Source organism: Amia ocellicauda, chromosome 18 (genome assembly GCF_036373705.1).
Source record: "Amia ocellicauda isolate fAmiCal2 chromosome 18, fAmiCal2.hap1, whole genome shotgun sequence".
Classification (NCBI taxonomy): Eukaryota; Metazoa; Chordata; class Actinopteri; order Amiiformes; family Amiidae; genus Amia; species Amia ocellicauda.
In genome coordinates, this window is record NC_089867.1 from 3,604,321 (window position 1) to 3,617,487 (window position 13,167).

Here is a 13,167-nt window from a genome sequence, read left to right on the forward strand (position 1 = left end):
GGAAATACACATTTCCTCTGGCACCAGGAAATGTATACATTTACCGTTTTCACACATTTACCATAACATATATATATAAAACCCTGTAACCTTCATTATGGAGACCGAATATAAAATTCTGACCTAAAGAAGACGTGTGTATATGCCAAAGTAATTGTTTAATTATATTATTATCAACATAAAATGCTTTGATAAAAGGTCTGTTTTTAGTTTTTCAAAGAAATAGCACATGATTATAAGGGGTAAATATATAATCAGTGTCCCCTTATTATTGTCTCCCAAATGTTTTCTTAGCCTGAAACCTTTATTGGGTACACACTATAATATTTGTGTAGAAAAAATCCCATGCCATTGTAATATACACTGGTTATGTCTAAACACACAATTGTCACAAAATATAAACAATTTAAGAATCACACCCGATACAGGTCTCGTCTGCCTGTCCTCTGATCAGATCAGCAAGTTTCTATCTTTCCTTTGGAATTCATTCTTGATCACTTTGAAAACCCAGGTCTCTGGATCAATGATTTGATCAGTCACCTGTTTGATCATGATGCTAATTCTTTTGTATTAGGTGTAGGGCTTGCGACAGTCTGGCTGGTGTAGCATTTATTAGACTGCTGCTGGCAGTACAATTCAGTTTCTATACAGGAGTGAGATATACCTCACCCTTCAGCCAGCACTGTTCACTGGCACACAGACACACACAATTGTATAAGTCTGCTAATATATGTGCATACCAATTTCTACACCAGTTTACACAGTTTATTGCATAAAGTTTATTATTAGTTTTTTCATGTTTATGTATATGCACTTGTTTTGAAAAAATACAAAAAAATACAAAAAATACTGAAATTTACAATGTAAATACAGTGTTTCTGTCATGAAAATGTTGTGTGTGATGTTCATGTATAAAAATATTAAGTTATATCCAACTCTTTGGTTTTAATTTTCGTTACAGAGCTGGAGCCGCATATTTTGCGGGTGCGGCGGTTGTATGTAGTCCGAAATCTTGGCTGCTCTAGTGTTAATGTTCCTAAGGCAACAGCAGTTGAAACTGAAAGTGGTTTTACTGTGGGATTACAATTAGGTTGTAACCCTGCACTCCAAAGCTTACCATTTTCAACAGTATGATCCATGCTTTTTTCCAAAATCTGAGGTATAGTCATGTTGGATAACACCCCAATGTTTGCTGGAAATGACTTTGGAGGCATTAGTTCATCCAAATGCAATGGAATCCATTCAGCTAATAAAGAGAGAGGAATAGCATGATTAAAAATATTTATCTACTGGCAGTTAAACACACTACACTCTCTTAAGTGGAGTGTTTATTTTTCTCTAGGCTGAATCTGTACTCAATACAGTCTAAAAATGTTCCTTACTTGCTATAAATACAAGTGTTAATTTTACCTCTAATTCAGCTAAAAACATAGTAACAACAAAACATGGTTTATAAGTGCCCACCAGGTTGTGATACATAGCTACATTATCCATTTGGCTTTCAACTGCAAGGCTATTTTGTGGCTACCTACCTCCACTGAATCCTGTGTAACTGCATCCTCCCAAGATTCTAGGCAGTCTTGTTAGCAGTACAACACCCGGAGAACTTGATTTCTCCTGTTTCTTTTTCACATCAGTAATGCAATACCTACGGAAATAATGCTTTCTGTAGTTTTGTCAAAGGACCCTCCTATGTTTGTGATACATATTTGTTTTTACATAAAAGGACTTGATTGTGGATATATTTATGTATTTTTAAAAAATCATCTTACAAAAAATGATGCCACCACTGAAAACAGGTTTGTAATTTTCTATTAGCAGGTGGGGGTGGATGTATTATTTTAATCTTGACCTAAATCAGTTTGATTCATTTTATTTTGTACACTGAGCTTGAAAATGTCTCCCATAAAATTAGGTATTTTAATGCTATTGTACCTATTTATGCTATGCTCTTTAATGAATTTGAAATATAATTAGTAATATTATTGTCATGATCTATGTTTACCTGACACATGAAAGAAGTCGTTGGTGTTGGTTTGAGTCCTCAAAGTAAGATTGCAGGAAAAGGAGTTTACGTCCCTCAATGGAAGAGTTGAAGAAATTGCTGAAGAAAAAAATATGTATTTAAATTTCTCATTACATTAATTATTACTTTAAGGTAACACATGACAAAACATACCTTATCTCTTGGCGAAAAGCCTGTTCAGTGTCAAACTGATTAAGAAAAAGGAGGAGCAACAGCTTCCTGTTGATGTTTAACTCTGTGCTGATCACTTTCATATCACTTTGATTCAGTAATCGGGAATATGTTGAAACCTAAAAGATATAAATACAGAACTATATATGTATATATTTTAGACAAGGTTGAACTGTGGCTTTCGATATACATTTAAAGTTGTAAACCTGTGAAAAAATTATTAATTTATAGATAGTCTCCAAATTTATTTAGACCCTTGATCAACTAAAAGTCCCTCAAAAAATGAAATACCATTGAGCTTCTGTATTGATAACTGTAAATTAAATATACAAACATTTATTGATTATCGTTACATTACCCGAGAGATAGATTGAATAAAGTTTTCCCCCCAGACTCGCCCAACAATAAACACACGGGAAGAACAAGTGCAACTTGAGAGAGAGATACTGATCCCATCGCAGTGTATTTCAGCACTTACACACAAGACGACAATATACAAATTGTTATAAAGTACTCATTGAACATCAACAAAACAAAATAAAACTTAACTTCTCAGTTCTCATGATTTTCTTTCTTGCAACCCAGAGAGATACACAGATAAAAACATGTCAAGAAAGCTTATTGCATCAATCTATCTTTCTAGTAATGTTACTGTAATAAACAAATGTTTTTTCGGTCTGTATTTTGTTCAAACACCTCAATACAGAAGCGCAGTATATTTCGTTTCTTTGGGCTTCAATGAGCACCTTATTACAGGAGCTTGTAGTAGGAAAGAGACATTATTATTATTATTATTATTATTATTATTATTATTATTATTTCTTGGCAGATGCCCTTATCCAGGGCAACTTACAACATAAGTGCAAACAAAGTGCAAAAATACAGAGAAGTACAAGGCATCAATCATTACAAATTCAATTAGGCTAAAACAGCAATTCAAAAAACATTTTACAAATTACAATTTACACAAGTACAGTAAGTGACTTCCTACATCCTGGACGGTGAAAGCTAAGTGCTGTCAAGATGTAGGGTCACAGACAAGGGCTACGGGAAAGGGAGCAAGGAGGAAAACAATCAAGAATGCGAGGAGCATAATAAAAACTGTGAAGTGCTATCTAGCAGGGATAGAGGACTAATATTACATACACCGTTACCTTCACACACAGTGTAATTCACAAAAGAAATCAAAAGCAAAACAAAAGCACAAATTAAACTTATCCTCATCAATCACTACCTCAATTTCCTTTGCTTTCCCCAAGCTTTTTCATTGACATGTGGCCATAGAGGGGGGATGGGGGTGTTTCACAATGATTAGTGTTAGTCAATCCATAAAAAAACAGCAGATGGCAGACTATACTAATGCAAAGTGTTTATAGTATCCAATGGTAACTGTATAGCTCCCCCTGGAAATGTACAGACTTTCTAATTCAAGTTCAAAGTTCAGGACATACCGGTACAGCGGTACCCAGTTGAGTCCAAACAGCAGACGGCATACCTTCCAAAGTGTTAAAATCACCACAATGCGTAAAAGTTAAATAAAATTGAGAAACATTACCTCTAGACAAACTCCTTCACATCCTTTCCTATTCTTCTTGAGTGCATCAAGTAGACTGATGTGAGACTGTGCAACAAAATACAGTTCATTAACTATTTCAGAATCTTCAAATTCAGATTTTTGTAGCCGCAATATTGATTCTGGAGTTGCTCCCTGTATTAATTTGCCTTTAGCTTCTTCAAGAATTTGCTCTTCATCTTCAGAACACAAGTTGTTTTCTAAACACATACTTTTCTTAACACTCTCTTGGATAATTGATGCACATGTATCCTCAGTGTACCCAATGAAAGTGTCCCTTTCTGTTGTATTCATGTTTTTTTCTTTGCTGATGAATGACTCCACCCATTTTAGCAATTTGTTGCAGAGAGACTTTGAGGTTTCAGAAAGAACAGATTTTATTTCCAGACAATGTTTTTCCAGTCTGTTCAACAGTGGTGTAGGGAACTGCTTATGTACAACTTGTTTTTCTTCAATGACAATAAGCCTGAAGTTTTCCTTCACTCTGCATTTCACCCGATGTGATCCAAGTCCCAAATCCACGTAGTAATTCCCTCCAAGCTTCACATAACACTGGTTCAAGGCATCATACAGGCTTTCATAGATGTTTGCAATGTTTAGAAGAATCACTGACTTCCCTGTTTCCATACAAATCTTAATCCTGTTTATATCACGACAGACCTGTGAATATTCTTGGTCTTTGGGAAATGCAGATCCAAATATGATTTCAGCTTTGTCAATGTCTATTACATTCAGCATCTGCATGATAGATAGAGCTGCATGATTTGTTGTGGGAAGCAAGAGATATCTTGCTGTGAACCCAGATTTAGTCATGTCAAGGTTTTCTTTCAGCAAATCAACTGAACTGACTATTAGTTCATCCAGTGAATCAAGATAGAGACATTTTGAAAAAATGTTGAGAATGTTTATTGACTCTAGACCTCCAAAATTTCTTTGAACAGCCCGTGCTATGTCTCTATTTGATGGCTTGCTTTTCTTCTCCTGAACATAACAAAGTATCATTTTCACAAGGCTGTAGTAGTCACGGAGTCCAAAAAATTCACTCTTTTGCTCTTCTAGTACCTTCATGTAAAACCTTGCAAGGTCTGGAATCAATGGTTCAATTTCTGTATTATATGGAGTAGCAGTGGAACAAATGTCCTTTGCTGTTTTTATCAGTTCCTTTTCTTTAGGAGAAGTTCTAAACACAAGAATGCCACGGTTCATTTTAGCTGGGTCCAGTGACCAGTTTGAAATTCCAATGAATCCAACTTTTTTGTAAGGTTCTGGCTTTTCATCACCAACACACCCGTCTTCGAGGAGTGGGTGCAAAGCCTTTAAGGGCATTTTTGAGGAATCTTCTGCTAATCCAATTTCATCAAGAACAACAACTGAAACATACATGTTCAGATCTTGGTCTTTTTGGAACTGGGCACAATGTCGGAATGTGGAAATTATTCCTTCTGGTGTAGAATGTGGACTGCACTGAAAGGAGACAAGCTGTGCTTGCTTGTACCTTCTAAAAAGCTCAGATTTAGAAGATTTTCCCTGCATGGCATCCGCAGCTATTGTCTTTGAAAGGGATTTGGAACTTCCTGGTTTTCCAACAAGGAACAAAGGAACTCTTAGGTTCATGCAGACAACCATCATAAACACATTCTCCTTCAGAGCATCATTTTTCGCTGTTGATTCAGGAATAAAGACATTATCCAAGAAAACCTCCTGGCATGCATCTATTTCCTCATACACTAAATCCCATTTAATGCAAAGAGATTTTCCAATGATGTCTAAATATTCTCTACGATGTTCAAGGGATGAATAATAACAAACTCCTGTGGCTAGTATAAGTGACCGGGTGGCATCATCCATCTTTAATTCAGTATTCTTTTTCATTTCCTTTTTCTTATCAATCAGATCAAACAATATTTCTCGTTGGTCATAAAACCACAACATTGTTTTCATACATCTCTCGATGTCTCTTAGACTGACCATTCTGCATTCATCCTTCTTCTCAGCAAGGTGATGCTGAGACTCTGAAAGGACCCTGGTAAACACTTCAGCATGTGTTTTAGGTAGATCTGCTACTTCAAGAAATGACTTAACCATCTGAGTAATGTAGAGCTTCTGTGTGTCCTGATTTAACTGACCAAAGTCCCACACAAGGGGCAGCATGCTTGGTGGTAAAGGCTGAACTCTGTAAATCAATTGTCTCATGGGTATGTGCCCTAATTTTTCAATGGTGTCTTCAGAATGAACTCGATATCCCAGGCCAGCCTTCTCTAGCTGTTCAATTGCCTTCTGTGTGTGTTTCTTATATGGATTGCAGGCAGCAATAATTTTTAACCGAGGGGTGTCGATTGGTTCTCCATTCACTGTCTTATCACACAGGACTTCTTTAATTGCAAATACAGCTTCAGTTGTATTTGCCTCATCCAAGAAAAGAACTGTGTCCATGTTTTGCTTTTCATTCTCCTTTGTCATTTCCATTGCTTCCTTAACCTTACTGTATATGTCATTTGATGTGGTACCTCCATGAACTCTGATGACAGTCATATTCTGAGCTTCCTTTCCTGAGCTCTGTAACTCACACATAAACTGAACTAATCTGGTTTTGCCACATCCAGTCTCACCCATGATTATCACAGGAATGCCACACTGAAAACGCAAATGAATTGCAAACATTTTCAACACGTTGTCTAGTGTCAGTTGGTAAGATGCATCTGGATCCTTAGCTGCGTTTACTCCCAAAACCCTACACAAAATATCCAATTGCTCTTTGCGGGACAAGCTCTCAAATCTGATATTAAATGGCACATGTTGTTGCCTTAGTTGCTCATACAACTGCCTGGTCATTATGTTCTTTTCTATTGTTCTACCTGTGTAAACATCCACAGCATCCTGTGCTGAATTGATGTGGAATCCTAAAAATGTCATTGACATTGCATCTGCATTGAATATGATGTAGGGGTGGGCTTGTTGTTCCCATTGTCTCTTCAGTTGGAATTTTATCAGATCATCCTCTTGATTGTCTCCAGATACAGAAGATAAATTGCTTTCATCTGATATAGATATAGATGGTAGAGCAAAGTCCTTAGACATTCCAATCATAAACTTTACAACAAAGTTTTTGAAATGTGTTAGGTCATCCTTCACAGCTTCACAGCAGAAGATGGATTTTTCACATTTTGTCAACTGCAGATTCAGGAAGTGTGTGAAGTTATGGAGTTCCCTCCAGGAAGGATTGGTTGTCCCACAGAATTCCAACAACCATTCTAAGCATTCCTTTTCGGTACCCTCACGATGCCCTGGTTTAAACGTGAATTTTTGAAGATCATCTTGTTTTTTGTATCTTGTTAGATACTGGTAAGTCCTTTGATAGGCATCACTATTGAACTCCATCTTATCCATTAGCTGGATTTCTCTTTTAGAAGTGTGTGGTTTCTCTGTTTCAGTTAGGTGTTTTAAAACAGCATTTGGTGAAAGACACTGCACAACAGGAAAAATTGAGAGGAAACTGTTCTCTACATCCGTTGTCATCTGAAATACATAAATGCAAAAGACAATGAATGAGTAAATATGTGACATTATACCAGGTGAGAAAGGGGTCCTTTAATAATATAATGGTAATCTTAAGGTGACTACTAGGGAGAATTTGGTTTAAGGGACTACTTGTATGTGTGTAACAAGTTTAATTATAGCTTTAAAGTATACATTAATATATGTTTAAAATAAATGTAATATGCATAGATAACACCTTCTATTAAATATATTACTTTAGAGATATCTGCAAATCATTTAGAGATATCTTTAAAGAGCACCTAGAAATCTCTAAATGATTTGCAGATATCTATAAATGATTTAAAGATATCTTGAAATGATTTAGACATATCTGTAAATATTTGAAGATATCTTGAAATGCATTTAGAGATATCTCTAAATGATAATTTGGCTTGCCATAGTTGATGTACATAGTAAATGTTTAATCCATGCACAGTAGAATGGTAAATTAATTCTTCCAATATAGGTGGTATTGTATTTTTGTGTTTCTTGGATTAGGACTAGTAACTACTTCATATAATTTAGTTAATAAAAAACGTGATTGATTATGTCATGAAGATCAAATTAACATTTTCATTAAAAATAAATAAATGATAACAATACTAATGTAGTTATTAATGTAGAGTAGTTTTACTATTAGGATTTAAACAACAGTTAATAGTAATATTTAATATACATTTATATTTTATGAAAGACATTTTCTTTAAATTACCTCAAGGTTTTTTCCATAACATTTGACATGTTTTCTTTGTAGATACTCCACAATGTAAAGGTGAGAATCTTTACACCTCCAAATTAATCCTTCAGGGCTTTGGAAACATCTTAAGATAAGCAGCTGAACCAGAAAGTTATATAGTCCTTTAGTTACCTTAAAAAAAAATAAAAAATACATGGTTATTGTTAGTTTATATTGATAATTAGTTTCTTGGGTTTAGTTACATTTTATATTAGTTCAGTTATTGTAACATGATCGCCGGTTCACTGCTTTTCCTTCCTTGGACCACTTTTGATAGGTACTGACCACTGCAGACCGGGAACACCCCACAAGAGCTGCAGTTTTGCAGATGCTCTGACGCAGTCGTCTAGCCATCAGAATTTGTCCCTTGTCAAAGTCGCTCAGATCCTTACGCTTGCCCATTTTTCCTGCTTCTAACACATCAACTTTGAGGATAAAATGTTCACTTGCTGCCTAATATATCCCACCCACTGACAGGTGCCATGATAACAAGATTATCAATTTTATTCACTTCACCTGTCAGTAGTCATAATGTTATGGCTGATAGGTGTATTCTCAAAACAACTGTTGCCCCAGTATACTGTTTACTGCAGTTTTTTTAGTGTATAAAGACACTTGTTCTTTCCCGTCTGGAGAGTAATTATGCATTACATTCACTGCTGCTTTTAAGAAATAATAGCAAGCATTTAGCCGTTATTGAGTTTCAGTGTATAGGATACCTCTGAGTTATTTCTATTCATTAAAGTAAATTTTGAGAGTGGCTTCTTTCTCTGTGTGTGTGTGTGTGTTAAATAAAAGCAATAAAGTACATATTCTACTCAATAATACTACTACCTATCCGAGTTGGATTTTCATGCAATGACCGAGTAATCAATTACTGATTGTGTTTTCATGATGCGTCAGTGGACCTAGTAGCAGTAGTGAAATGGCCATCTGGTGGGCCACTCAATATGTGGGCTTGTGGGTCATTGGCTGATGAATATATATATATATATATATATATATATATATATATATATATATATATATATATTCATTACGGCGACTGAAAATTAAATTCTGACCTAAAGGAGACGTGTATATGTCAAAATAATTGTTTAATTATATTATTATCAACAGGTTATGCTTTGATTAAAGGCCTGTTTTAACAACGAAATAGAACATCATTATAAGGGGTAAAGATACAACCAGTGTGTCCTCCAATTGCTGTCTGCCTATGTTTTTCTTACCCTGAAACCTTTATTGGGTAGACACTCTATAATGTTTGGTTAACAAGTAATGCTGTTTTAATATACACCATAGGTTTATGTTCTAGAAATAAGCCGTTTGACTGGTTATGTCTAAAATGTGATTATAAAAGTACTCGAAGAACTGATCCTATAATCCACTGCACAATGTCCCACTAATGTACTAAGGGGCATGATTCAATAAAAAATGTTCGAGTTGCTAGCAGAAGCATTAGCAGCATATGCAAATTAATAGTGTGCTGCTAAACATTCGAGGAATTAAATCTAACATGATTTTGTGCCACAAAATGACCTTCTCTCAGCTCTTTTCTTACATGCGAAAGAATAAAACAACTTTCACACAGCTGCTACTAGAAAACTACACAACTGTACTCAGTCATGGTTTCATTTTTAGTTAGATGCTACTTTCTTATTTTTTTTTATGTAAACGCCATAATGTACAGTTTTGTAGTTTGCTATTAGCAGCTGGTTAAAGTTGATTTTAATCCTGCCCAACAATACAGTGGGAGTGGTCCCATTTTCACTGTATTAAATCAAGAAAATACCTCCAAGAAAACAACCAGAAAATGCTCTCACAGCTCCTCTAGTTTTAGACAACTTTGCATCACATTTCCGCCCCAGGCAGTCCGGCATGACGCATATCAGGAGGATGGCTGGTGGACCCCTGCCCCCTCCCCCTCCTGTGCCGCAGCCATTCCAGCAGCCTCTGGCCCGCCCATATACCCCCCAGCAACTGCTCCAAACTATAACAGTTGGCTACTCACTGCATTTTCAGGCTTGCCCACACCCTGGCGAGTGAGGGACCCATTGCAGCGTGTGGCTCTTCGCAACGAAATCGACACTCTCCTGGAGATGCAAGCAATCAACAAAGTTTTTTTCCCCATACGTCCTAGTGTCCAAGAAAGATGGCGGTTTCCGCCCCATCTTGAATTGGAGACAACTGAACTGGGTGTTGTGCTTCAAGATTAAAACATGGATGACAAAAACATTTCTTATGCTTAACTCTGACAAAACAGAAGTCCTAATTTTAGGATACAAAAATCGAACTGTTCATCATGCACTAACAAAACTGAGTAATGATAACTTTAATTTCTCCCCTAAGGAAATGGCACAAAACCTGGGTGTCATCTGTGATCATAATCTATCCTTTGAATCACAAATTCAGAATGTGTCGAGATCTTCCTTCCTCCAGCTTATAAACATTGCTAGACTAAGACAATTCCTCTCATTACAGGACACTGAGAAATTGATACACGCATTTGTTACATCTAAATTGGATTGCTGCAATGCCATTCTGTCAGGCAGCACAAACAGCTATTTCAAGAATTCTAACTAAAACAAAAAAACATGAACAAATCACTCCAGTATTAGCTTCTCTTCACTGGCTGTCTGTGTGCTACAGGATAGACTTTAAAGTTCTCTTATTAACATTTAAAGCACTTAAGGGACTGTCACCTCCCTACTTAAAAGATCTCCTTATCAAATACACTCCAGGTCAGCCACTGAGATCACAGAGGGAAGATCACAGCCAGCAGCACCGATAAAGAACTTTCTTATCTCCTTGATGCTGTAATAACCATACTGCCTGGAGGGCAGGCAACCCTTAGGCCTAGGCCCTAAGCCGTGGACCCCCAGAGATTCATTTTCTCCTACATGCCATCCATAGGAGTTTTTTTTGTTTTTCTCTCCTCCGTGCCTAAATGGTTCTTTTACTTAAATGTTTACTCACTTTATTCTAGATCATGTCAAATGTTTACAGGTCTATATTTAATTTTATTGTATTTATGTATTTTATTTTGCTGTACGTTTGTTGAATATTTACCAGTCTGTAAAGCGCTCTGTGGCTACCCTTTGAAGGGCTCTATACAAATAAAAATTGATTGATTGATTGATTGAAGATGCTCAACCTGTGCACCAGGTCCCAGGCTATCAAGCCTTGCGATCCACATTGTGCAGGCGCACAGAAAGGGCCGAGTGTTCAAGTTTGTTATTCTCCTCTTCAGCCTGTCGCTAGCCACATGCACGTTTTTCAGGTGCATGGACGTCGTGTTAGCCCCCTTGCGTTGCCAGAGCGTTCGCGTCCTCAATTATCTGGTGGTGTTAGAGAGAGTTGCCTCCATACACGTGTGTCTCTCCCTCTTACGACTGAGATCTCAAGTCAGGGTGTCCCTTTGCCAGAGGCTGCTGGGCCTTCTAGTAGGGATGGCTTGATACCACTTTTTCTTTTCCGATCCGATACCAATACCTCAACCTTTAATATCTGCCAATACCGATACCAATCCGATATTTTTGTTTACTACTAAGCTGTTAATATGCATATGTATGGATGATGTGAAACAAATTCTCTATACAAAGCCCACAACTACATGACTTATGCAATAATGCTGCTTCCTTTTATTTAGTGAAACTCTTTTAAATGAAAATATATATATATTTAAGCATTCAAAATGAATACTGAAATATCACTGAAAGTACACAAATCACAACATTTAGTTAACGCAATATATATAATTATATATAATTCTAGTGTCATACACTGGATTAAAATATGACAATATAAATAACTCAAATAAGTATATATGGAAATATATATATGCGCATTCTTGTAGCGCAGATTTCCGCAGATATGCGCAGATCTGCAGAATTCCACCAATTGTGCTTGTATGGAATTTGTTGATGCAACTATTATAATCCTAGAACACTTCGATCCAGGTCATTAAAAAGTAATTAAGACTATGAAAAGTCATTAAAAGTCATTATTTTTCCACATCCTTAACCTGCAAGAGCCTTGCTCTAATGTGACTGTTATGCCCTCTATGCCCTCTATGTGACTAAGGTTTCCTGAGGTCGCTATTATTGAACATGATTATTTTATTCCAGCACCGCCATGTGGCTCCAGCGCAGTGCAGGCTCTGTGGAGAACACGCTTGCGCAGTTCGCACTGCGCTGTAGCCGCACTGCGGTGCTGGAATAAAATAATCATGTTCAATAATAGCGACAGTTCTGGGTGGTGAAATACACTTTTTATGACCACAAACCGATTGTTCTTTTGGAAAAATAGGATGATGGGTCCAATTGAACGTGCATAAAATGTTATTTTTTAATGATTTTCGTGACTTTTCTGATTTCCCCCATTGACTCTCAGGAAAGCAGCTCCATAGTTAGGACCCCAGTGACGTCACGGTATATTTCTCAATCTCTGATTCCTGGTGCATAGAATGAGCTGGACATGAAAAACTCACTGCACAGAATATGTTTCTACTTAAATAATAACCTGAGAAAATATGGATTTTCGGTGGAGTTCCCCTTTAAGGCGAAGTTTCAGGCTAGATTTGTCAGTGGACCGTATCGGATTACAACATCTATTATTTCCGATATCCGATCCAGTGTTTTTGGCCTGTATCGGACCGACACCGATACGGATTATCGGATCGGCGCATCTCTACCTTCTAGCGGCTGTGTCACAGCCCCTCCCCCTCGCCAGCTGTGTGTTATTTCAGTGGGTCTCTGGCCCCGCTCCTGTTTCACTGCCTCCCGCACCATATATTGTGCAAGTAGATAGCGACCTCGCTCCTAGCTGCACTAGTAATGTAGCCGGCCTTGCTATTGTAAGCGGAGGGCGTAAGAGTTGACCTCTGTAGCCCCGCTTTGTATATGCTGGTTGTAGTTCCTGGTAGGAGCGTGACTGCGGTCCTTGCTCCTGGGCAGCCCAGGTGTGGCCCTTAAGGGCCCCTGGGGCTACCGTTTGGAGTTGTGTTGCCAAGGCCCCCTAGATAAAGTGATCACTTGTTTAAACGTTTACTAAATTAACCTATATTTAACATACCTACTAGCTAGTTAGACTAACTAACTGTACCAGTAACATGATGTCAGCCTG

At 37.2% G+C, this 13,167-nt stretch overlaps 1 protein-coding gene across 1 annotated transcript in view; it reads right to left on the bottom strand.

Moving 5' to 3' along the window:
• Positions 1 to 13,167, bottom strand: part of LOC136713732 (E3 ubiquitin-protein ligase rnf213-alpha) — a 112,436-nt gene that overhangs the window by 66,628 nt on the left and 32,641 nt on the right. Inside the window, exons 16-21 of the mRNA XM_066690935.1 lie at positions 8,020 to 8,175; positions 3,753 to 7,286; positions 2,180 to 2,316; positions 2,006 to 2,104; positions 1,533 to 1,648; positions 1,118 to 1,246 (exon numbers count right to left, since the gene is read on the bottom strand). Of these exons, the coding sequence (XP_066547032.1) occupies positions 1,118 to 1,246; positions 1,533 to 1,648; positions 2,006 to 2,104; positions 2,180 to 2,316; positions 3,753 to 7,286; positions 8,020 to 8,175 (4,171 nt within the window). The remainder of the gene's footprint in view (positions 1 to 1,117; positions 1,247 to 1,532; positions 1,649 to 2,005; positions 2,105 to 2,179; positions 2,317 to 3,752; positions 7,287 to 8,019; positions 8,176 to 13,167) is intronic.